This window comes from Podarcis melisellensis (genome assembly GCF_964234715.1).
Source record: "Podarcis melisellensis genome assembly, chromosome: 1".
Lineage (NCBI taxonomy): Eukaryota > Metazoa > Chordata > Lepidosauria > Squamata > Lacertidae > Podarcis > Podarcis melisellensis.
In genome coordinates, this window is record NC_138528.1 from 131,984,815 (window position 1) to 132,010,442 (window position 25,628).

The following is a 25,628-nucleotide window of genomic DNA, read 5'->3' on the forward strand; positions in this document are numbered from 1 at the left end:
ACCTCCCTCTCAGTCACGGTTCCTTTTTGGAAATCCTCAGCGTTTCTTTCGAGGAATTGATCTTTCTCATGGATTGTTTTGATTTTAATTTTCTTCCCTTTGAAGTTAAAGGACAACCCCTGTGGGAACTCCCACCTGAATCGGATGTTATTTGCTTTCAGTAGGTCCACTAGGTCTTTAAATTGGGCCCTAACTTCCAAAAAGTGTTTAGGGATATCTTTGAAGATCTGTATTTGGGAATTTTTGATGATCAAAGCCTTCTGGAAGTGAAGGTTCAATAATTTATCCCTTTCTTCTTTGGATCTCAACGTGATTAAACAGTCCCTTGGTTTCTTGCCTTGTTTCCTGCCAATCCGGAAGGCTGTGGTTATTGCAAATTCATCTTCCTCTCCTTCCAACTCATCCGTCCAGAATTCTTGGAATTTGTCTGTGAGAAATTCCCCAAGGTTGTCCTCTTCCTCCTCTGGTACCAATCTTAATTTCAGGTTCTTGCTTTTTCTCTCCAATTCCAAAAGTGCCAAAGTAGCATCGTGTTCATGTACTTTCTTTGCAATAGGTGCAAATTTTCCCCTGGTTTCCTCGGCAGTGCTCCTAGCGGTCTCAGCTATTCTCCTTGTCTCAGTACTTTCCTGAATTAAACGGTTAATAGAGTCAGTATTTGAAGATATTGCCGTTGTGTTCAGGTCAAGTCTTGTTGTCAGCTCCGTCAGTTTCTTAGAGTTCTCTGTTGATTGCTTGGTAAGTGCTTCTAAGGATTGATTTATTCTGAGCAGAGCCTGTGTCATAGAATCCATTGATGCCGATGTGCCTTTTTCCTGTGCAGCTGTAGCTCCTGTTAAAGAGCCTCTTTTTTGAGCTTGCTTTTGAGCTTGTTTTGTTTTGCTTCTTGTTGATATCTCTTCCAGTGGAGTGCTCATCTCAAGGTCATTCACACAGGAAAGTTGTAAATGGAAAGTCCCACTTTCCTGCCTTGATTTTCTGTTTTAGTCCTCTAGAGGGAGAAGTTGTATCCAAATAACTGTAACAAAGAGACAGGGGAGCCAAAAGCCATGCAAAGTCCCAAAAGAAAAAGTTTATCCAACAGTCTTACTTTGTTGCTACTGAAAAGTTACAAATTTTGCCCTCTAAAGTCCCAATACTTTTGTTTCAAAAGGGATCTTACTTTGTAGCGCCGCTTTCTTTTGACAGTTCTCTCCAGGCGCTCACCTCTCAGGCAGCCCGGCCAGGGGTATCGACAGCGGAGAGTTTTCCTTTCTAAACTCTCTCTCAGTTAGCAGGTTAAATTCAGTCAATCTTCTTCCCCCCCTCTCCCGCTCAAAAAAAAAGGGGGAGAGATCACCTCAGATGTCAGGCTTAACAGTTTTCAAAATAAGGGTTCCTTTTAAATATAGCTAGTTCCTTTCATTGCTACTTAAGTCGTGCAGTTCCGGGAGGCTGACTTCCTTACTTTTTCGCCTTCCCGTTTTCAGCCAAATCTTCTTAATTTACTGAGTCCGTTAACTTTATATTTGCCGTTCTTACTCACGGGTTGTTGTTGCCAATTAGTCGTTTCAGGAAGGAATCGGCGCTCTCCGTTAATGGCGACGCGGCTTCGCTCCGCAAGCTGGGTTACGATCCTCAGCACCGCGCTCACACCCGGTGCCGTTCCGGAGCCTTTAAAAAGGCTCTTTCACGATACCGGGGGGCGCAAAGGTGCCCACCGAATCTCCTTGTCCACAGGCTTCAGCGCCTGTGATTTTAGGGGTCCCCCGCTCGCCGTAGCGGGACAGACCCGAACTTACGGAGCAGTCCTGCTTCAGAGCTTGAAGCAAGGACCGCCATTAACGCTGGCGCCGACCGGAAGTCCCAAGAACGGGATGTGTTTGAAGGCTCAGTTCCACTAATTTTATTTTCAACCTCAGTTGACAGCCAGTTTTAATTTCTTAGATCCGTCATACTTTAATAAATGCTAGAAAACAGATCCTGAAGTTATTAGAATTACAAGAATGGAGGAGTGAAGCAGCATTTTTGAGGGATTGTTTCTCTCAGCCTCTAAGCAAGAGCACCTGACTTTCTGGGATGCACGAGACACTTTGCGCAGGAAGAAGCTCTGGGTGTGAGGTGCAGTGGGAGGAAAATGTAGGTCTCTGCTTCTTCCACAGCATCCCAGAGATCAGTGAAGAAATTTGCGTATGACTTGGAAGCAGAATTGATCTGGGTGGTGTGGGCAGAAAGGCAGTTCAAGCGCTGTGGTGGCAAGGAGGGGAAGCGTTTCTGGTGCTTGGAAAGAAAGATCTAATCAGGAACATACTCCCTTGCTTAATGTTGGGAAGTTGAAGATTCCTTTAAAAATCAATTCTAATAATGATAAAAAAATACCCTTTAAAAACAAACATTTGTGATCAATAACTCTGAAGAAAACCAGTGTTACCTAAGTGTGTTATCCTCCTAAAGCAGAGTTGTCCAGCCTAATGCTCTCAGGTGTTTGAATTATAGTTCCCATTATTCCTGACCATTGTCCATGCTGAGCAGAGCTAATATAACACTAGCATAGAGGAAGGCTATCCCCAAACATGGCCTTTTCAGTCTTAGGCAGAACCCAGAACATATTGTCTGTTGCCATGTTTTCCATTGATAGTGACCAAGGTGAGTTTTCACCCTCACAGTATTAATGTGGGATATCTCAGCTCCGCATTTGTAAAGTAACAGGTTGTCTGAGGGGTTCTGTGTCTGCTTGAATAGCTGCAGTGGCGTAGCAAAAGGGGGCAGAGGGGGCATTGACCCGGGTGCAAAATTTCAACACTCGGTGCTGCCTTAATACAGGCATGTGCCTCTGTCAGCTGGTCCGCTGAAAACAGCTTCTCCATGAGAACCAGGAAGTGTCAGCTTCATTCTGGAGCTGATAGAGGCTGGGAATGAGGCCAGAGAAAGAGAGAATGTGGGATGTGGGAAGGAGGAGGGCCAGCCTGGCTGCCTGACAGAGAACAGAGAGCTGGCAGCAGATGGCGACAGTAACCTGATCCCTGGGCATAGTGGACAAGGAAAGGGGCGCCAGAGCAGAGATACACAGACTAACAGTTTCAGCTCATAAACAGAGAGGGAGAGGCCGGAAATAGCCAGCCCCAAAACTCGAAGGCGTGAAAGGGTCAGTGAGAGGAGAGGGAAAGAGCAAAAGCGAAAGGGCTTTTTCTCTTTTGGAGGAAGAGGAAGGGGCAGAGTTTAGACTCGGCAACTGCAAACTTGGAGTCAGACACAGAGTGAAGGAGTGATTTATGTGTCTGAGCAATAAACCTGAGATAATTACTTCCAGTGTCTCGCTTCGCTTCTGTGGGAGAGCCAAGCCATTACAGGAAGTGACCTCCACAGACAACAGATTGACTTCTCTTTTCTTATCTCTGTGGCTATGATCTCCTGTGTGATGTGGATGCAATTAGGCAGTTGCATGTGCATGCGTATTCCATCCTTTTCCCTCCCCTGCAAGGTCCCAGACTCTGGCAACACATGCTATGCCACTGAATAGCTGTGCAGTTACAGAACAGCAGACGCCTAAAGCTTGCGCATCTCCAAGCACAATTCAGTGTGCTGATTTTAATCTACAAAGGCCTTTTGTGTTTGGGATTAGGGCTGGACAATGTCAGGTTTTCTACATCACAATGTATTGCTAGGCAAACATCATGATCTAGCGGTACATTGCGATGTTCAAAACCCTGCTTCCTACCACAGCGCTGAGGCATCAGGGTGAGATCGCCAAGGTGGTTTCACCCCAGCGCCTCAAAGCGCCAGGGAGCAACAGCTTCATGCTCACCATCTAACCAACCCCATCCTTCTCCACCTTGCATGAGAGCAGGAGAAGGATTGGGGCTGCTCAGCTAGAGAGCACAAAGCCTCCCGCTCCTCACCTGAGTAGCCCCAATCCTTCTCCAACTTGCACGCGAGCAGGAGAAGCATTAGGGTTGCTCAGCTAGGGGCGTGAAGCCTTATGCTTCTCTGGCTTGTTAGCAAGCCGGAGAAGCATTGAGGCTCCTTCAGCTGGGAGAAGGGAGCACTTTAACAGAGCCCCCACCCCGCCACTGGCTTGCACGAGCCAGCAGCAGGCTGGGTGCTCCATTAACTGCTCGGCTGACGGGAGCGGCAACCGTGCGCCCCTCAATGGAGCAGTTTCATGGAGCCTGCACGCCACCACCGGCTCCATAAAACTGCTTGGCTGAGGCAAGGGCAGTCGCACACTCCTCAACCTTGTAGCTTGTATCTCCATCTGCGTTGGTATGAGGGCAGAGTGGGATGGTGGCTTTACTCCACGGTAGATCACTAACTGCTGCCGCTCCTAAGTCCCTCTGCTTCCAGCTCCCGGCTACAGCTTGTTTCTCTTTTGGTGCACTGGGCACTGGTGGTAGAGGAACTCAGGAGTGGCAGCGGTTTCACTCGCAATATACTGCTGAGTGAAGCCGCCATCTCAGTCTGCCCCTCAATACATTGCCCAGGCCCACTTGGGGTCAGGGTACTTAAAATAGTAGTTTTGAGTGCTGGAGACTTGGGAGACCAGATTATCATCCCTACTCAGGAGTGATGCTTGTTATGAGGATAAAATGGAGAGAGGAAGAACCATGTGCCCCACCTTGGAGGCCTCCTTCAAATAGAGGTCTGACAGCCCTTAAGGAATCTCCTCAGTGGTCAAAATAGTTAGAGATTCCTGCCTTAGACTGCAAACTTAAAACTTTCTATGAAGTTTCAATGAACTCAGAGGGAGTTCTGAATAAACATGTGTTGTGCTGTGAGAATCTGAAACTGATGTTCCTATGAACTGCTATGTTCTTACTTGCTATTCTGTTCCTTATCTTTTGGTGGAACAAAATTTTGCATTTAACCTTGATTTAATTTTTAATTTTCCTGTATTTTTTGTATTTAAAGCCATTTGAGTGTTTTATATATATTTTAATTCCCCCAGTTTTATACTCTCTCCTTGTTGTTGTTTCAGGGATTGCATATTGGACACTCTTTGCTTTTATTTGTTGGCTACAATTATGGTTTTTCCTGTATTTTTCTTATTGTATATATAGATTTTTCAGTCATGGGACAGAAAGATAGAGCAGAAATGCTTGCATAAACAAAACTTACTGTCCTTACATGATATAAATAGCAAACCTCCATGGTTTCATGTTGCAACCACCATCAGGAAAACCTGCAAATAATCTATCTATCTATATCTCCGGTCTCTGAACCCCTTTGTCCACGACTGATGTTCTACCCTAAGAAGGCACTAATTAACTGCTTTGTCATTTTAATGTTATGTTACTTTAATTACATCTGAATCCACTTCTAGAACAGGAAGGTAACTGTGCAATCATTGTTGCTTTGCTTTCCAACAGTCATTAATTAATAGGTAGACTTCATTTGTAATTTTCAACTCTAAAGCAGAGTTAACACCCCATAGTCCTCTCCTTTATTAATATAAAGGACTATGGAGGAGTAAACAAGTCGTTTCTGGCTGAATTCTCAAGGGTCATAAGAAGAATCCTGCTGGAAGAGGCCAGCATCCTGTTCTCACAGTGGCCAGCTAGATGTCTATGAGAAACATGCAAGCAGAACCATTTGGGATTCCCGGCACCTGGCATTCAGAGGCCTAGAGCCTGGACAGTGGAGGCAGAACGTGGTCATTGTGGCTGGTGGACATTGATAGCCTTTTGCTCCATGAATTTATCTTGTTGGCACCTGTCTGTCTTGGGAAATAATGGAGGAGTGTGCCTTCAGGGGTGAAGTCAAACTGTTGGAGAGTTACAGCGCCTGTTGTGGCTGTAGAGACTGATATGGGAGAGATTTATGTTGTAGCTGGGCCAGATGCTCTCAAAGCCATCTAACTGGTGGCCATCGCTTCCTCTTGTGGACTCAAATTCAACAGTTTAACTACATGCAACAAAGGTGGAGTTTTTTCGGTCTGCCCTGAACCTTCCAAGATTCAGCTTCATTGGATGTTCAGGAGTTCTAGTATGACAAGGGAGAAAAACTTTTCTCCACACCATGCCAACTAGGCTAAACTAAATGAGCTCTTAGCAGACCTGAATATTTACACATGAGCTTTCCTCAGTTGAGAGTATGATCTAAGTGTGAACTCACCCCTTCCTTACTTTCCCCCCCAGCAGGGACAGACTTTGGTAATATGGCATCCTGAGTGAAGACAAAATTTGGCAACACTCATAAAGATGTCTTATTTTCACAATAATTCATTTTGGTACAGTTGCTTTTTAATGGATCTTCTCAGTAGGTACCCCATATAAATATATTATTGTGTGCCTCGTCGTCTTGGTGTCCTTTGTGGGGGAACCACTTGCACTGCCCTAAATCTGCCGTTGCTCCAGCCAGATTCCAGTACCAAAAGGGAGCTGGCTGAGGGTAGACTGCAGGAGAAAGAGAGGTGAATAAGAGGAGGTTGGTTCAGCACAAACCTGATATGCACTTTAAACCATACCACCACACATGTGATTGGGATTAACTCATATTTAAAATATCAACGATAAAGACATAGATTTTAATGACTTTGGATGAATACTTTTTCTGTGCACCATTTAGTCAGCTTTTACAGTAGGGTGTAATAGAGTTCATAGTGGGGGGAAACCTTGGTGCATTGCATCCAGAAAACCAGGCAAGGATAAAGTAACCTGGGAAACAGAATGCCAAATGCTCATCAGTCCATTACACTTCATCATCATCATCATTGTTTACTTGTATGCTGGCTTTCCACAGTTAAACCAAGCTCTGAGCGGCTTACAACATGAAAAGATTTACATAATCACAAAAATATAACAAAAGTTTTAATAGCCAATAAATTACATATCAATAGGTATGCAATAAAATTAAGTGATCCCTACATAAGTCATAATAAGGGCTAACAATAATCAATCTTAAAAATACCCCAAACAACAAAATTAAGCATCTCCAAAATTAAATCTTGACCTCAACAAAAAACCCCAAACAATACCCCACACCAAGTGTCTCTAGGTATCCTGAGAAGCAGGTCCTGCTGGACTCACAGCGAAGGTGGCCTCTGGCCTTTTCAGCAGCCAAGTGGAGTCAGTCAGGCCTGGCCCTTCGAGGCCAGGTGCAAAGAGGCCAGCAAGGCAAGGAGCAGGTCTGGCAGGACTAGGAGCAAAGAATAGTATATGATATGTTATAAAGGTTTCTAGAACAATCTGAGTGGCTATATCCACTCTTGCCTCTTCTAGTCTTCCTTGATTTATTTTGTTCATCCTGGACCTGGGCACTTCTTCTGTACTCTGTATAAGACAGGCTCTAGATCATGCGCAGGGGATCCTAAGCTGCAGGACCCTCTCCAGATGGGGCCTTGAATTCATGGAGAACAGGGCTGGGAAGTCTGACCCCCTTGATCTGGTTGGCCATCTGCACAAGGCTTTGTTTACTTCTGCCCTTTGAGGTGGCCGCTGGAAAAAAATATCACTCTTCTTAGATTTGCTGTCAAAACCTTCATTTCTAATCTATGTGTGGTTCTGTTTTACTTCATTATCAGAAACTTTTAATAATAAAAAAATGGAGCATAATTTTTCACTGATTCTCATGCATACCACCAAGCCATACTGATTTGTACCTATTTCTTGCCTATTTTCCAGGTTATCTCGCCCCCCGGAACCTTCCCAGTGCAGGTTTCTTTCCATTTCTTCAAACCGTGCTTTGTAGTTCAGATGCCAGGTGCAAAAGCACACCATATACACCTGAAGACCTGCTACCAAGATTGAATGGTGTATCACCCATAAACAGGTAAGGGAGTAAGTCCTCTTGTTACATAAGAAGGGGGCCAACGTCTCTTCTAATGGAGGGTGGGGGCAAGGCAGCTGGGAAAACCCCTTGCCTGATGAACAACAGAAAGTATTATTTTTCCATAATACAATAAAATTAGAAATAAACAAAGAAGTGAAAAAGACAATAGAAATAAAGAAAGGGAAAAGAGAAAGAGAGAAAAGTAAGATGAAGAAAACAAAAGTAAAACATTAGCAAAAGGTGTAAGAGAACTTCCATGTTCCTTATATAGTAATTATTTTAAACCTTCAGTCCATACAAACATCCATCTTCTCCACTCTCTGTTGAACAATATTTCCTTTAAATCAGGGTGTCTCAGAATCATTCATTTCTTCTTCCTACATTTCTTTTTCCAAGATAGGTTCTGTAATTATGTTAACCATTTTTTTTACCTCTGTTAATTCTGACCACCATGACTCCATATTGCAGAATACTAAATTCTTACATCCATATCCATGTTAAAGTCTCTCCATTGTGATCACACATTAGATCAACATTCAATTTTTACTTCCCGTTATAATCTGCTTGTTCATGCCCAGTTCTGTGTGTTCAGTTCTATTTCCTATTATATTCTATTTCCAGTTTTGTTTATGTTTATGGTGACATCCTGCTCTCCTGCTCTAGCACTTTTCATTTTTGTTTTTCCCAGTCTTTTCCCAGAGAGAGTACCATAACTTTAATACCATCATTCTCTGAATTCAGATCATATGCAGAGTACTTTTTCTCTGCTAGAACAGGCCAGCACTGAAGTCCCAGATCTTTCCCCCTTCTCAACTCTATCAGCACCAAGTTCAAATAATTCTCAAATTCACCATTTGTGATTTTATCTTTTACTTCTCCAAATCCTTGTGTGGGAATCATTTCCATTTCTGCATCACCGTCTGCTTCTTTCCATTTAATTATTTATTGATCCAGTCCTGCCAACATTTCATCAATTTGGTCTGAAGCCTCTGTGTATTCCTCCTTTCCATTTCCATTTCCGACCTACTCTGGCTCATTTCCCCCCATCATTCCCTTTATCTTCATCAAACATTGATCTGATCATTTTAAATTATTCATCCATCAACTGCTGAACAATACCAACAGTCACTGGGTCATCCAAAGGTACCATATTGGGTGCTTTTAATGTTCTAGATCTTATTAGACATTAAATCCACCTTAATGCTCCCCCTTAAAAGTCCTGGACTTCTGCAGCTGTAACTGTGTTATTTCAAAAGCAGATTCTTGTCTGCCTCCTTTCTCACGGCTATTCTTCTCACGGTTCTTTAGTGGCAAGAAACAAAGTAAAAGGATTGAGGATTTCCTATCATCTGATTTAATTTTTGTTGTCTACCAGAAATCAGCCTGTCTGCTTTGCTGTAACTCTTTAACAATTAGTTTCCTTTCTCTTTTTTCAGCCACAAAAGGTAGTACTCACAGATTTTCAAATTATAAATTTCCCCAAGCAGATGGAAAGGGGATGTGTGATTCTCATCACAGTTTCATTGTACCAAATATGTTTTAAAGGGCTTTTAAAAGAGAGGGTGAGATTCTTTTATTGGCATTGCTTCTTAGCTTGCCAGCTCTTCCTTGCTCCTGTCCAAGGTGCAGACAACAGAAAAACAGCTTTGATCCAAGTGTCTTGAGGATAAATCCTAGGTTACTCTGTCTCCAGAGTGAGTAATAGACCCAGACGATCTGTCTGGCTATTAACAATCCCCACAGAGCTAGCGGATAGCTCTCTGAATCGCCACAACTCTCTCAACTGTAGGAAGCTAGCCGGGCTTGATTAGCTTTTAATACTTGCTGAATCCAGGGATCAGAGGGATCTGGCACATACAAACACATAACAATAGTATCAGCTTGCAGCAAAACTAAGTGATCAATTTTATCAAGCACATTCCTTGCTCCTCTGAGACTCTCTCTTAAGATTTGAAATATTTTGATGTAGACCACGCACAGGAAGTTTACCTTACCCCAAGTCTGACCACCTGACTCTGTTGTCTGCACTGATTTGCAGTAGCTCTCCTAGGTTTCAGACAGGAGACATTCCCAGCCCTACCTAGAGATGCTGAGAGTGGAACTTGAGGCCTTCTGCATGCAAACCAGGTGCTCTGTCACTGAGTTTCATCTATTCTGCACCCAGAATCTCCTCTACAATACTCTAACCCTGCATCCCTGCCTAAGGTCACATGGAATCAGTTACAGATAGGTAGCCATGTTGGTCTGCCATAGTCAAAACAAAAAAAATTCCTTCCAGTAGCACCTTAAAGACCAACTAAGTTAGTTCTTGGTATGAGCTTTCGTGTGCATGCACACTTCTGTGTATCTGAAGAAGTGTGCATGCACACGAAAGCTCATACCAAGAACTAACTTAGTTGGTCTTTAAGGTGCTACTGGAAGGATTTTTTTTTGTTTTGTCACATGGAATGTGTACACCAAAGAGAGTGGCGGACCATCACATGGTTGACCCTGATTTTGTGGTGTTGGTCAATTAACTTAGATAGGATTCATGAGAAATTCATATAAGGTCTTGAAAGAGAAAGGTGAGGAAATATGATAGGAGAGTTAATTGTGAATTAAAAATCTCCCAAACTGCCCTCCACACACTTGGCTTTTATGAACAAATCACTCGAGGTTTTAGCCCAGAAGTGGCAAAACCTTTAGAGTTAGAGAGCTGGATTCTCTCATGGCAACCTTCTAGAGCAGCCTTTCTCAACCTGTGGGTCCCCAGATGTTGTTGAACTACAACTCCCATCACCCCTAGGTCAGAGCAAGGTCAGAACTCAGGGATGATGGGAGTTGTAGTCCAACAATAGCTGGGGACCCACAGGTTGAGAACTGCTGTCTAGAGGCTGCATGCTCATGGTGAGTCTTGGTGAGCACATTTTGGGGCTTCTGCTGATTCCTTGTGGTTGCAGGGGCTCTGCATCTTGTCATTAAGGTTGTGGTTAGACTTGCTGTTGTTCCCAGTCTTCCTTTCATCATGCTCACTTCTACCAGCATTTGTCTCAGTGAAGAGCTGCCATGTGCGCTGGCTTGAACGGTTGCACCTGCAACATCCTGGGTGCTTCTGCTATACCGTTGCAGCATTACCTTCTGATGGAGCTGCAGTCTTGGATCTGGTCCGATCCTCTTTTTGCCTTACCCTATGAGAAAGACCACCGGGGGAAAAGCATATAGCTTGTCCGTAATGGAAATAACATCAAGATTGATTCCAGAATGGTTCTAAACAAAACAAGAACCCATTGCTTGAAATAAAGGCAGTGCTTTATCAAGAAATTCACATTTTGGTGGGAAGAACTTGGCCTGAGTGGTTGAATGCCAGGAGCTTCAGTGAAGGGATAACTATAAGTGATGATGCAGGATTCTTCTCACTCCTTTTTCCTTATCAGAAAACAGAGAAGGTCAGCTAACCCGGAGAAGGACAGCCATCCATCATCCCAGAGTGCTGTTGTTCCCAAAAGCAAGAATGGTTCATTGGGTAGGTTATTTGATTCTATTAAGAGTTTAGCAAACTTCCTCTCTTAGCTGCAGATAAATGTTATAACCAAGGAGAAGTATTTGAACAGGGCCCAGGCGAGTTCTATTAAAACAATAGCTTTGTTTTCTTTGGGTACTTGAGTGAGTAAGCAATTATTTTAAGCAGCTGAGGATATCTTAGTAACAGCAGAAGCCTATATACATGTATATGCAAAACGTCAGTGGGACTTATTCCCAGATATGTGTGCAGTCTCATGTCCTGCAAGCTCCAGAAAGCTCAGTAGGACTTGATTCCCAGGAGGTCATTGATATGATTGTGCTTTATTAGTTAAAACTATTCAGAATAGTTACAGGTATGTGCCTTTATATTAGGGTTGCCATACATCTGGAATTTCTCAGGCATTGTTGGGATTCGGCCGTTCGAAACAATGTCCAGACGTATGGCAACCCATGTTGGAAGTGTAGATTTCAGTAAATTTGCTTAGAAATAGCTCAAACAACTTTGGCCCTTTCTCCTTCCATGTCTGCAACGGGGGGGGGGGGGAGAGAAAGAGAGAGAAGGGGGAAGAGGCAGCAGCCTCTGCTGCTAGCGCTGCCTAAGCAACCACTCACATTTTCTGTGTTTTAATAAAGTTGTGGCCAAAATTATGCCAAAAACCTAAAACAAAAATTATGTATCAATTGTGTTTTTCTTGGGGTGTCTTGGGGACCTCAACACACAAAACTAAAGTGCCCTTCCTTCTCTTCACGTATCCTCATTGGCTGGATAGGGAGCCAAAGGGAAAGTGAAAGTGAAATTTCTCAGGACTCAGACAAAGGCAGAAAATCAATTTTCTGAGCGATAAAAATTTGTTCAGGACTATGGCAAAGTCAGGAAATTGGTTTTTTAAGCCATAAAAATTTGTGGCTCCCATAGTCCAGTTTGAAATCAGATAGATAACAGGCTTGCTTAAAGTGGCATTAAGGGAGAAAGGAAGTTCTGCTGAAGAAGAAACCCCTTTAAGTGAATGGGAGTTGTTTTAGAATCTTTGTGGGAACACCTTGGATGGCGCGTGACATGAGGTTGTTCCCTGGGGAAAACTGCAAGGGAGGGGGAAATCCTACCTTTACTTTGAAGCATTGGGAAGGAAGTGCAAGTGTGTGGCTGTTGGCTGGATAATTACCTTGATTCAGGCTTCTAAAATCCGCAGGGGATGACTGTTCAGCTAGCTAGCAATTGTATGATTGCATGGTGCAGACAGTGTTGACCATCAGCTTCCTTATTCAAAGGCAAGAACATGATTCTCCCAAAACAAACTGGTTACTACTGGTTTCGCACCACAAACTGCCTTACCAGTTATTGCTGCTTGGAGTAATGGACTATGACGGCTACATTTATCCATGCCAAACAGAGGCACTGTTTACCTTACGTAGGAGGTGTCATGAGCTCACGTTCTTTGGCAGATTCAGCATTTGAAATTTGTATATTTTTTAAAATCATTGCAGGGCTATTTGATTCAACAGTCAATCTGAGAAGCATTGCTGAAAATATTTCTTCATCAGCCAGCCATGCCAGAATTAACTTGCTCAACAAGATTCTCAGTCTGGGAGAGGTAATTTCTATATTCGCTTTAATGAAATCACCTTTGGAATACCATTTTCTTACGTAATATTAGTGTGTGGGTTTATTTTAATAAGAAAATGCAAGCATGTTTCTAGTTTCCAAAATTGCTATCTCGGGGTGTTCAAATAGCAACAGATCCTATTTTAGCTTGTTCCATGGAGATCTGGTACAAATAGATGTGCAATTGAATGTGATTTGACTATGCCTGGTTCACCTTTCATATGAATCCAATGTTAAAATATGCTCTGTTTCTCCATTGTTGCTGCTGCCACACCAGGAAAAAACAAGCCACAGTCCATCTAATAATAATAATAATAATTTATTTGTATCCTGTCCACCTGACTAACTTGCCCCAGCCAGTCTGGGTGGCTTCCAGCATATATAAAAACATAGTAAAACACTAAACCTTAAAAAGCTTTCCTATACAGGGCTGCCTTCAGATGTCTCCTAAGGGTTACTCTTCTCCTTGACATCTGATGGGAGGTATTCCACAGGGTGGGTGCCCCTTCCAAGAAGGCCCTGGTTCCTGTAGCCTCACTGCCAGAAGGCCTTCAGTGCTGGATCTCCATTCTGAGAAGAGCCTGGGTTTTGGGCTAGTAGCAGCTTCATACTTTTCGTACTTCCTGCTTTCCAAATAGAACATGAAGTCTAAGAGGGATGTGTGCATCCCTGAGTGGGTACATGTGCAAACAAGCTATACTCACTTCTAGGCATGGCAGTCGGACAGGCACGGCTCCATATGCCTTTACTGGGAAGTATGGGGTGGGGTAGTGGTGTTCACAGTCCCAATTTAGATTTATTACAAGTTCTGGTGCCCTGAGCCCTTTTGCTAGCCTCGTGGGTGTAACAATTGTGATCTTCTAACCTTTGCACCAACAATTGTAGCTGTTCAAAAAATTTGATGAAACCATTGATCATTCACACATTGAAACAACCACCTCATTTTCAGTTCTTCTTGTACGGAAATTTATTTTATAGATGCAGATGCACAAGTCTTCTGCAGGAAACCTTAAAGCTGGCATTTGTGAAGTCATGGCAGCCGATGCATCATCACAGAATCTCCTTTGGGATGTCTTTGGAACAAACATCTATCAAACATTTTGCTTCACCAACCTGTCCCTTGTAGAGTCCTTCTTTCAGGAATTCAGAAGTCAGATTCCTAAAGTGAGTATCCAACTCATTTTTTTTGTCTGCTAAATAATAACCTCAATCAAATTGCTTAGAGGAAAAGTTCCCCCTCTTCCCTTATCAGAGTAGCTTTTCACATTGTGCCCATTCACTCACCCTGTACCCTCAGCATAACAGCTGGCAGTTTTGTAAAAGAGGCATTTCAGTTTCTTTGTGCTTCATGAACTGCAATAGCTGGAAGTGAATGGCAGGAAGAATCAGGGATGGAATATCAGACTTTGATTGTTCGGAAATAGGCAGGCTGATCTCTCCTTGGTCAAGGGCAAAGGCTGGAGATGGGAACGCTTGCAATATTTGTTAAGCTAAACTCAATAGCAGCAGGTGTGAGTGTTTAAACCTAGATTTTCTCAGCCATGTAAAAAGAGGGGAGTTGTGGGGACTGTTTTTAAGAGCAAAACGATTGCATGGGCAGGAAGTTCTAAACCTTCTCCTTTGTGTGACTTCCTGTAGCTTATACATAGTTTATATCATGGATATTTTAATTCTCAGATGATTAGATTACGTTTCCCTCCATCCCTGACCATTGGCCATGCTGGATGGTGGTGAAGGCAATCAGAATCCAACAAAGACATGAGGTCCACAGGTTTTATAACTCTGTCCTAGGGGAGATGATGAGAAGTAGGTACAGGGAGAGTTCAGCTCCATCAACCCACATACTTCCATATCTCTAACGCTTGGATCCCCACACCCACTTTTATACAATGATCGGAGCAGATCTGAATTTCAACAAATAAGTTTGCTGCTGCCCTTTCTAGTTTGACCCTGGTTATACCTGACAAAGAGTTCTAAAGGGAAAATTCAATAGGGATTTGAGGGAAATTGAGAAATGAGCAAGCATTACTTACCCATAAAAGTCAGATTATTGGCCCATCTAATCAGGTGTTGTCTACCTCAGTTGGTATCAGTTCTCCAATGTCTCAGAGGAAGGGTCTTCATCAGCTGTAGTCGCCAAGAACTTCTGAAGTGGAAATGTGTATTGGTTTGGTAAAAGGAAAAATGGAATATGGTGAAATAAAATGAGAATTCACTGTGTGCCTAGATTTGGGGCAAGTACTGGGCAAATGAGAGAGCCCAGCAGAGGTTTAAAATCACAGAGCATGCAACAAAGTAGAGCATTGAAACATAGGCTGTTAGACCTTTGAAATATCCCCTTCTAAGTTGCTTCCAAAGTTCCCCACTTCCCTTAGCATAGCAAGAGACTACACGTTTGGGAAGCTTAAAATGGTTTACAGTGGTACCTCAGTTGTCAAACGTAATCGTTCGACTTCTGAAATGTTTGACAACCGAGGAACAAAGGGCAGTTGGCAAAGTCAATGGAGAAAAAAGAAAAAAATGCAGCGGAAGCTGTTCGACTTCTGAGGCACGTTTGGAAATGGAAGCAATTACTTCTGGGTTTTCGGCGTTGGGGTTCCAAAATGTTCGGCTTCCAAGACGCTTGAAAACTGAGGTACCACTGTACTTATAAACTCTTCAAAGGTCAGATTCATATGCCTTTCCATACAGCAGCAAGAAAAGATAGGCAGTTTCAAAATGGTAAATATTTCTAAATTATTCATATAAAACCACAAAGATGGCTTGCTTAAGCCAGGCAGTCTAAGATTGGAGCATCTAGATTTGACCTCCTTACTGGTAGGGTTCACATGATGGAAAGGAAAAAGAGCAAAGAGTTTGGTAACCATTCCTCCCACAATGTGGGGATGTAACCTAGCTAAGCCTGGCAGGACAGCTTACTCTATGGTCTTAACCCCTTCATGCATTACAGTGGTACCTCTGGTTACGTACTTAATTCATTCCAGAGGTCCGTTCTTAACCTGAAACTGTTCTTAACCTGAAGCACCACTTTAGCTAATGGGGCCTCCTGCTGCTGCTGTGCCACCAGAGCACGATTTCTGTTCTCATCCTGAAGCAAAGTTCTTAACCTGAAGCACTATTTCTGGGTTAGTGGAGTCTGTAACCTGAAGTGTATGTAACCTGAAGCGTATGTAACCCGAGGTACCACTGTAATTAGAGTTAAGCATGTTGGTTATATGAGGCTGGTTATATCCAAGGATCAAACCTGGCATGAATTCAAAGCATGGCCTCTGCCACATCACCATGTTACTTCTTAAAGCTATAACACCTCTTTGCCTTAGGCCATGTGTTTGTGTGGACATAGTAGCAAACTTTAAAAGGAATGAAGGCCCTGATTGAAGGCAAAATTCCATGTGTACTGAATCACAGGTGATAAAAGCATCCCTTTCAGTTAATAGAATTAATGCAGACATCCCTTCCATATAGAAAAAATACTTGTGCACCATATATGCACCAACACATGTAACACTTCTATAGGCATCTGTTTCACTGCTTGTATATTTAATATACAAGTCATTAAGAAGCTGCAGACAATAGTGAATTCCTGCTGCAAGTGCATGCAGTGGTCAGCTATATGTTCCCTCCCTTGAACTGAGTTCAAAAGAACCTCTTATTGGAATCATCAGATTAGGTTTTTGAAATTTGATTTTCCATAAGTGTCTGCTTTCTCCTGTTGTGCCTTCATCATGTTTTATAAGGGCATCACCCAGCAACTCTTATTCGATCTGATGCTCTAGGGCTAGTACAGTACAAGCCTTTGGCATACTTCAATACTATCTGGGAGCCCAAGCCTGTACCACAGTTTCCCCTTCCTATCTGGGAGGTTTTGCAACTGGTAGGGCAAGATCACAAGATCTCCTAGTCTTGGAACAGGTTCATGCAGGTCTGTAGTTCTCAACTCACAGCAGCATCAGCAAATGAAACAAACCTCCACACCCCGTATATAGCTGGGCTTTCTTGAGGTTTAGTATGGAAGCATTTAAATTTTCAATCAGGCCAAATTAATATTTTTACTACTAGTAGTAGTATGGTTTGAAATATGTGTTTCAAAAAGTACAATACTTTTACAGAACAGTAATCAAAAAACCCCAGAAAGGTGTGCCCCTGAGCTGAGGAATGTGTATTCAGTTCATCACATGTCTTTACTTTCAGTACGGGATGAGAACCAAGGGGTTAAGCCAAAAGCTGCTCAGGAAAGTATGGAAGTGGGTCAGCATTACGTAGGTGATCTGGGAGTAAGTTCTGGGCACGAGGAACAGCAATCAGGAAAAGGGGAAGTTTAGTGATGAACCTGAAGCACCTTTCTTTGGTTAATGCACACTTCACATGCTTTGTAGGCATGACATAGCAAAGGAGAAATTTCTAAATCCATTTAGGCCATGCTGTGACCCGTTTTACTTATCTTAGGCCACAGTCTTGCCCACAGTTGCTGAAATCTATGGGGCAACAAGGTGCACTTTTGTGGGCGGGCTGCTATCCTACTGTTGTATTGCAGCAGCAGATTCTCTGTAGGACATTTTTCATCCATTCATTTCAAGGTTAATTCTTAATCTTGCTGGTGTTTTCTTTCCTGCCTAGTTCTAAAAAGGTATCTAGAATGACAAGCGCTGAAGTCAAAGAAGTGACTTCAGGATGCCTGCCCAAGTGTGGTATCACACACATACTTTCCCCACAGAGCTGCAGTTTGAAGTTGTTTCTCTCCCTCCATTGTGAGCAAGCTATGATTAAAAGAGAACTGGGGTCCTGTAAGCTGCGCTTGCGCTCTCTCTCTCTCTCTCTCTCTCTCTCTCTCTCTCTCTTCCTTTTTAAAGTTTCATTTTTGTTTTAAGTTGCAGCAAGATTCTCAGGACCAGGTGGCTTTTGTCAAGGAAACAGTTTCGTTCTTATCGCTCATCTCCCAAGTGCAGAATGAAACTTCTCTATGGCGCATCCTCCTGATGGCCCCAGATATCACTCAAGGTGTCAGTGCTATGAAGGATATGATTGCTGCCCTTCAGAACACAAGCAGGTAAAAGAAAAGGCAAAGCTACACACCAAAAACATAATAGCTATGCCTGGTATTTCGCTGACAGTGATGAAGTGGTAGCTTCCACTGACAGTTATAAAGGGAGGTGTTATGAAAGGAGAGCCTGAGATTTCGGTGGCTCAGGAGTAGACTGGTTTATTTGAAGGTCTAGGCTGTGTACATGGACTTCATCTGTAGTGCTTGTTTGATTAAAGTGATTTTATTGTTCTTGGTGGTACAGAATTTTTTGCAAGGATACAACAACATCTAATACAACATTGTATTATCAATTGTTATATCAAAGGAGCTAATAGAATAACATAGTGAAAGAAATGAATGTTTATAACAGAAAATGCAAAAAATTAAAGCAAAACAAACAAACAAACGGGGCAGTGATGATTGCCACGTAGAAGTGTCTTAGGGAGGGAAACCCTGACTAATCGGAATTCATAGACTTCATGGCATTCATTTTCATCCTCCCCTTTATCTCCATTTCTTACTACTTTGGGAATAGGCTGCCTGCCTCCTGATGCTTGCCATTTTGTTTTCCTAAAATGCCCTAGACATTGTGCAATTTCTTCCCTTACACTACCTAGCTTTTTACAGGAACCAAAGCTGTTTGATGCTCTATAATATGCTCATTCTGTGTTTCTATTGCTTTATTTCCCCTGTTTACAAAGAATTATTATGGCTGTGGAAAAGGATTCTCCACTAGTTGCAAGTGACAATGGACTGCAAGCCATACAGAACATGATTAGTGGTCTGCTGCATGCCTTGAACTGTTCAGAGCAAGGTGAGTCTGCTTGCTTATCTCTTTATCAGGCATCTAAGTAATATTGATGGACAAGTTTAAGCTCTTGCAAATCCATACTTGTTGCATCATACAAAAAATGTTTTTTTGCTTCAGTTTATAACAGACACTAAGATGCACAAAATAATGAAATGCTTACTGCTAACAGAAGCAATTTTTTCATAAGTTATTCAAGGCCTTGTTGATGTGTTTGTTCTGATAAATGGAAAAGATTAATAGTCATTAGAGATACTGGGGTGGTTTGTATGTAATGTTTATGGCTTAAGAGAGCCAGGAAAAGGGTCTCTTCTCATTTCCTCCTGACCCATGCCATCTCTGGCACATTATTTAACCCAGAGTTCATTTTTTCTGAAACAGGTAACTCTGATTTCATGTCAGTTTACTAACCAGGATCTTTAAACATGGTTTATTCTTGGATCTTGTTAAGATCCTAGTTAGTAAGCCATCACCACCCCAGTGTTCCCCATATGACACACTGTTTTAAGCAAACCGGGACTGAAGGGCTGAATATAGTTTTGGGATGGGGAGAAATTTGTTTCAGTTTCCATGTAAATCCTAATTCATCAAATTTGCACTTTCCAAAACACAGCCATACTTCAAAATTCACATTTATCCTTCAAATGCTATGTTTGACTATCATCACAATTAAAGTTGAAAGGCAGTAACTCAAATTGTGGATTTATCTTGTTTATTTTTATTTTGTAGATAATAGCAGCTCAGCAATGAATGACATTTGTCGGCTCTCTCTCTACTGGAAAAACAACCCAACTTTAATGACTCAAATGAAAGACATTGTGAGGTGAGATTAGAGTAATAAATTATTTATGGGGTGAAAGTTAGGTTTTCGCTAATGTGAAATTTTATTCTGGGGGGGCAGTGGGAAGGGTGCTTTGCAAAAACTGCATAGCTTTCACTAGATCATATGAACATTTAACCAGCATCTGCTGTGTTGTTGAGGCAAAGCTGGTCGATTAAACTCACAACACACTGTGGACTTTAGGGGGAAATGTTTCCCTGAGACTTAGTATTTGTGTGACATTAACATATGCATGATTCCTCAGAATGGAAGCCTTGAAGAAGGATTTCTGTTTGTGCAATAGGGCTTTCCTTCCTTCTTTCGGCAGGCCCTGTCCCTCAAAATTGGCTTTTGTGTGTATGTGTGAGAATTCCCAGAATAGTACACAAAGGGAGGAGAGGGGCTTGTTCCATCTAGCAAACTGAAATGCTTGTGTAGAGGGAACAATTGAAAGAGCTTGATGTTGAATTCTACCCACAGTGTTTAGTGGGCTTACTCCCAGCTAAGTGTGTATAGGATTTCAGCCACAGTGACAGAATCCATGACGCATTGGTTGTTCTCAAATGTAGCACAAAACTATGGCTTAAGGTTTATATGCACAAGTATTGGGCACATGCACTTCCTTCCTCTCTTCTTTCAAAGCAGCAGTGAGGTGGGAATCAGAACCCTTTGCTTCTGTTTTTTATGAATGATGATTTGTTGTTATATGCAAGCCTAGAAATGCGGCACCATTCAGAAACTGATGGGAGCGTACTTCATTCTTCAAGCAGAAGCAACATGTTGTTTACTGAATTTTAAAGAATTACACATTTGTCATGGCATAAAGACTGACACATTTATTCTGCCATGTTCTAGCTTGAGGGGGCACTATTGTCTTTTTGTTATTATGTTATGTATTTTGTGGAGGTTTTGTGTGTTTTATGTTGTAAACTGCCCTGTAATCTTTGGATGAAGGGAGACATATAAACTTGATAAATAAATGTTTGATTTCATTTGAATTTGTATTTCTGAATTTTTGTTCTCATTTCAGAAAAATATTACCTCCAGATTTTGCTGGTGAAGACTTCAAAACGCGTAATCTCTCAAAGGATTTAGAAACCATTAAGAAGTCTCTACATCTTTTTGAAGTTTTACCAGAGAAATTTAGCATTGCTGAACTGAACAACCTGTTCAAGCAATATGAGAATAACAGTAGAGTGAACTTGACTGATATCCTTCAGTGGCAAATGGAGGCTGACCGAGACAGTAAATTAAGAGGTGCACTTAATAGGAGAGAAATCAACCAAATCAACAACTTCACATCTCTCCTGCTTCAAAATGACTTTAATAGGCTGCACTTGCTTGATATAATGGCTCACTTGAAAGAAAGTAAAAATGTTCCCAAGTTTAGAAACATTTGGAATCGAACATTTTTAAATAAGACTAATATTATGGTCACAAAGATATGGCAAACCATTAAAACGATAAATTCTCGCAAATTATCTTATATGCCTGAAAACCTTAGAAGGTACTTAGCATCAGTCCAAGATGTGCCACCATTGTTTTCAGATTTTCTGTTTAAACCTACAACTATTTACAACTTTCCTGAGAAGTTCTTGACACTCCAGAAAATCTTAAATATGGTAGCAAATGTTGAGAAAAGTCATAATTACTTACTGCTATCCTTCATTATTGACAAGATGCAGGACATTCAAAATTTCGTTGGTGAATCTCATTGGAATGAATTCAATCATTATTGGCGTATTACAGAAAAACTGAGGTCAGCAAAATGGAGTGATACAGATATCGTTGCCTATGTGCAGGTTTTGGACATATTGCACAACACTCTTCATGTTCACCACAATGGCTCTGGCCTTCCTTTGAAAAAGGAGCTTGGGCAGCTGACCAAATTTGTGAACCATTTAATGAAAGAATACAGTGAGGAGAACATCAGTGGGGCAAATGTCTCAATGTTTTTAGATGCTGCTCTGAAAACTCTAGATGTGCTAGAAGACTTGGAGGAAAGGTACATCCATGAATTAATTCCTCTTAATCCACTAAAGGATGCCAGCAATGAAACTGTCCGGAGATTGTTCCAAATATTCAAGGAAGGGGTAGATATACTTTCTGATCCTAGGCTGACAGAATCATCTAGTATAAAGAAACTGGATACACTCTACAGTTTTTCACGCATGTTGTATAGCACTTCAGCACAGCATGATTCTTCAGGAGAAGCAAAAGTACAGGATCTTTTGTATTTAACATTGACCCCTTTTCTAAGGGAAGATAATCAGGTTAATGAAAGACTGCGGAACTGTACTGTCAAGGATGTTCATCACATTGTTCTTGAAGTGCTGTTGAATAATGCCACCCTACTGGATGCCTTAAGAGGAAGCAGCTGCCATTTCCTCTTTACCTCCACAGACTTGGAAAACCAAACAGCCCACCATCATACATTTACTGAGTGGTTTCAGCTTGTGATAAGAAATTTAAAATTGATGCCAACTTTTCAAACTCTCCACAAAGACAAATGGAAATACTTTTCAGATGAATTTCAGTGCTTCATCAACTCATTACAAGTTTCGTCAGAGTTTCTCTCCAGACTGAACTATTTCCATAGCTACAAGAATCCCTGGATACAAAAGATGCATAGACATCTAACAGCCATCTCTAATGAATTCCCCCAGAGTAATCTGACCTGCCAAGCACCGTGGCTCGGGCTTATGGACATTATAAATGGACCTTCTGCTTTGCACATTTTAAGTCCTTTTATTCTGAACGAAACAGAACCTCGTGCACAACATTTATCTGGCAGTGTACCACAACCCCTTGCATCTTTTATTTTGTTACAAAATGAGCCCTATAAGAATGCCTCTGTATCAAAGATGTTAAAAGTGATCAAAAATGATGCAAGTCAATCAAAATGGAAGAACTTATCAAAGGTATTGAGTGAAGTTGCAAATATGTTGAGCTCCAATCAGAATGTGACAAATGCAAACCAGTATGTTCGACTTTTGGACATGACCAGGAAAGCTCTACTTCTCGTTGGCGCAGGACTAGCGCCTAATAAAACAGAATCTCATCGGCCCCTTGAGACCTTAAGTTGGCAGATGAAAGCTTCCTATTTAGAAGACATGCTTGCTTCATTAAAATTATTCCTAAGTGAAACCTCTGACATAGATTTCAAAGCTCATTTAGAAATACTTTTTAAGAATTCGTCTCCACCTGCTGATGTTCTTGCTCAAAGCCTTTTTTATATGAACCCTCACTGGAAAGAAACCAAGAAGGCATCAAACTTAAGTAGAATGATTTGGAATCAGCTGTTTTTAAATGAGACCAAGTTTAAATTAGCAACAATATGGGAAGATATCAAAAAGGTGATGTCTATGGCAAATCCACTGTTTCCTGAGGATGTGAAGCAGGACTTTGATGCAACACAGGAAGCTCCATCGCTGTTTTCAGATGTTCTGCTTAGATCTAAAAGCACAAAAAACATTTTGGAGCACTTCTTAGCACTTTTGAATAAGTATCGTTTTACAGCAAACATGAGCATTAGCCACAATGCCCCCTTAATGGCGTACCTTTCAGGAATAATGCAAAAAATCCAAAACACCACAAATTTACACACACGGGATAATGGTTCTGATAATCTTTTCAGTGCAGAACTGAAGGAACTGATTAGACACTTATCCCACATTACACAGAAGTATGCTGAGGAAGACTCACAAAGCAGCAACATCTCAGAAGTAATCAATGTGGTTCTCAGGAATCTGTTGTTACAGAAAACTTTTGAACACCAATTTAACACCAGCCAATTAGAAGCAACCCCTCAGTTGGTCTATGATAGGAATAAAGCCCTCCAGAGGGTATATGACATACTGAGGCAAGGGACAATAATGCTTTCTGACAGCAGATTGGAAGAAGAAACTGCTAAAGAAAAAATTGCTGCAGTGTATGGCTTCTCACACTTTATCTTTCAAAAAGAATTTAATGAGTCTTTGTTAGGGCTTAGTACTTTAGCAGAAGCAAAGATAATAGATGTCTTGCATTTATCTCTGAGTCTTTTCTCAGATCTTGGGAACCACAGAGCTGGAAGGCCACATAACTGCAGTGTCCAAGATGTAATTCACGTAATACTTCAGATGTTGTTTCAGAATGCCACTATCCCTGAGTCCTTGAAGCAAAGTCACTGCGAACTACCTTTTACTTCCAGGGACTTTGAAAACAGAACAATGCCCAATCAAACATTTACTGAATTGTTCCAGGACTCAATAAGCAACTTAAAGCAGACTCCAGAATTAGCAAGACTTTACCAAAACAATAGTGAATATTTGTCAAGTGCATTGTTATGCATCATCAAATCACTACAGTTTTCTTCAAGCCTGCTTTCAAAAATGGACACCCTCTTCCATTTTAAACATCCATGGATAAGGGACATTCATAAAACTCTAGCAATAATCTCTAACGAGCTGCCCCCAAATGATTCGACTTGCCCAATCCCTGTTCTTAGTGATACAAATAATACAGTCAACTATGATCCTTTGAATCTTGTCCCGCTTTTCTTTGCCAATGAAGCAGAATTTTATTCACAAAATCTCACAGACAGCTTAGCTGATGGGAATAATTTGTCAGTGTTTTTCAAGCTATTGCAGGATAGCCATCCTTCAAATGCTGCCATAAATGAAGTGCTTCAGATTGCCAGGGAAGCTATCCACAGCCAATCTGGATGGAAGACTTTTTCTCATATCTGGAACATGTTTCTCAAGTGGAACATTACGGAAGTTGAGTATGTGAAGCGTGGCTTGAAACTAGTGGAAAGAGTTCTAGTCGACAATGAAGTACCTGATGCCAGTGTTTTTAAAAATGTTACATTTTTGAATTTACTGAAGGAGCTAAGAGCAGATGTGAATCTACATTTTCTTCAAGACAGAGCCAATCTGGAATATCAACTTGACGATGTTGCACACCCTTCTGTCATGACCGCTGAAATGCTTCTAAACAGAATACTGCTTCAGAATGAACTGGTGCAAACACTGCCTCCAAGCAGTTTGATTGGACGGTAAGTGGTCAGTTTCATAATTGTAACAATCTCTTGTTGAATTCCACAGTTCAAAGATTATTCAACCTTGTTCTCAAATAGAGGTGAGGTGTCTCTAAATATCAGAGAGTTGCCAAATAGGGAGAGCGCTGTTCCACTCAGGTCCTGCTTGCGAGTTTCCCATAGGCATCCAATTGGCCACTTTGAGAACAGAATGTTGGTCTAGGTTAGCCATAGGCAAACTCGGCCCTCCAGATGTTTTGGGACTACAACTCCCATCATCACTAGCTAACAGGACAGGTGGTCAGGGATGATGGGAATTGTAGTCGCAAAAACATCTGGAGGGCCGAGTTTGCCTATGCCTGGTCTAGTTGGGCCTTGGATTCTCTTATGTCATTTTAAGTGAAGGCTGGCCCACTGCCTCCCCCCAGCTGTAGGGTGGCTGAGTGGGAGGAGGCAGGCAGACTCTGGAGCCCCACAGTGCGCCCTGCCCCATGGGTGGCTCATCCCGCCCTCGCCCTACCCCCATGGGCAGCTTGCTTTGTCTGAGCGGCTTCCTCCTCCGCTGGACGATAAATGAATGCACAGCATCTTTTTTAAAAAAAGAAGCTGCAAGATCCAGGATAATAGCAGTTACCAAGAGAGGAAAAATATGTAAACTAGAGGAATCTGTGTATGTGTAAGTGATTGAAATAATTGTTGCAGCCCAATCTTAAGCTTGCATATTAAGACACAAGTTTGACTGTTGTTTTTTTACTGTGGGACTTCCTTCTCAGTAAGCAAGTTTAGAATTGTTGCCTGATGCCCTGGTAAAGGTAAAGGTAAAGGTACCCCTGCCCATACGGGCCAGTCTTGACAGACTCTGGGGTTGTGCGCCCATCTCACTTAAGAGGCCAGGGGCCAGCGCTGTCCGGAGACACTTCCGGGTCACGTGGCCAGCGTGACATCGCTGCTCTGGCGAGCCAGAGCCGCACACGGAAACGCCGTTTACCTTCCCGCTGGTAAGCGGTCCCTATTTATCTACTTGCACCCGGAGGTGCTTTCGAACTGCTAGGTTGGCAGGCGCTGGGACCGAGCAGCGGGAGCGCACCCCGCCGCAGGGATTCGAAC

The 25,628-nt window shown here is 42.1% G+C and overlaps 1 protein-coding gene across 1 annotated transcript in view; it reads left to right on the forward strand.

The window, feature by feature from the left end:
- The window catches only part of ABCA12 (ATP binding cassette subfamily A member 12), a 123,740-nt gene that overhangs the window by 17,073 nt on the left and 81,039 nt on the right, over positions 1–25,628 (forward strand). The window contains exons 3-10 of the mRNA XM_081899622.1: positions 7,599–7,746; positions 11,160–11,248; positions 12,733–12,839; positions 13,829–14,014; positions 17,719–17,897; positions 18,575–18,687; positions 19,411–19,504; positions 20,532–24,539. Of these exons, the coding sequence (XP_081755748.1) occupies positions 7,599–7,746; positions 11,160–11,248; positions 12,733–12,839; positions 13,829–14,014; positions 17,719–17,897; positions 18,575–18,687; positions 19,411–19,504; positions 20,532–24,539 (4,924 nt within the window). The remainder of the gene's footprint in view (positions 1–7,598; positions 7,747–11,159; positions 11,249–12,732; positions 12,840–13,828; positions 14,015–17,718; positions 17,898–18,574; positions 18,688–19,410; positions 19,505–20,531; positions 24,540–25,628) is intronic.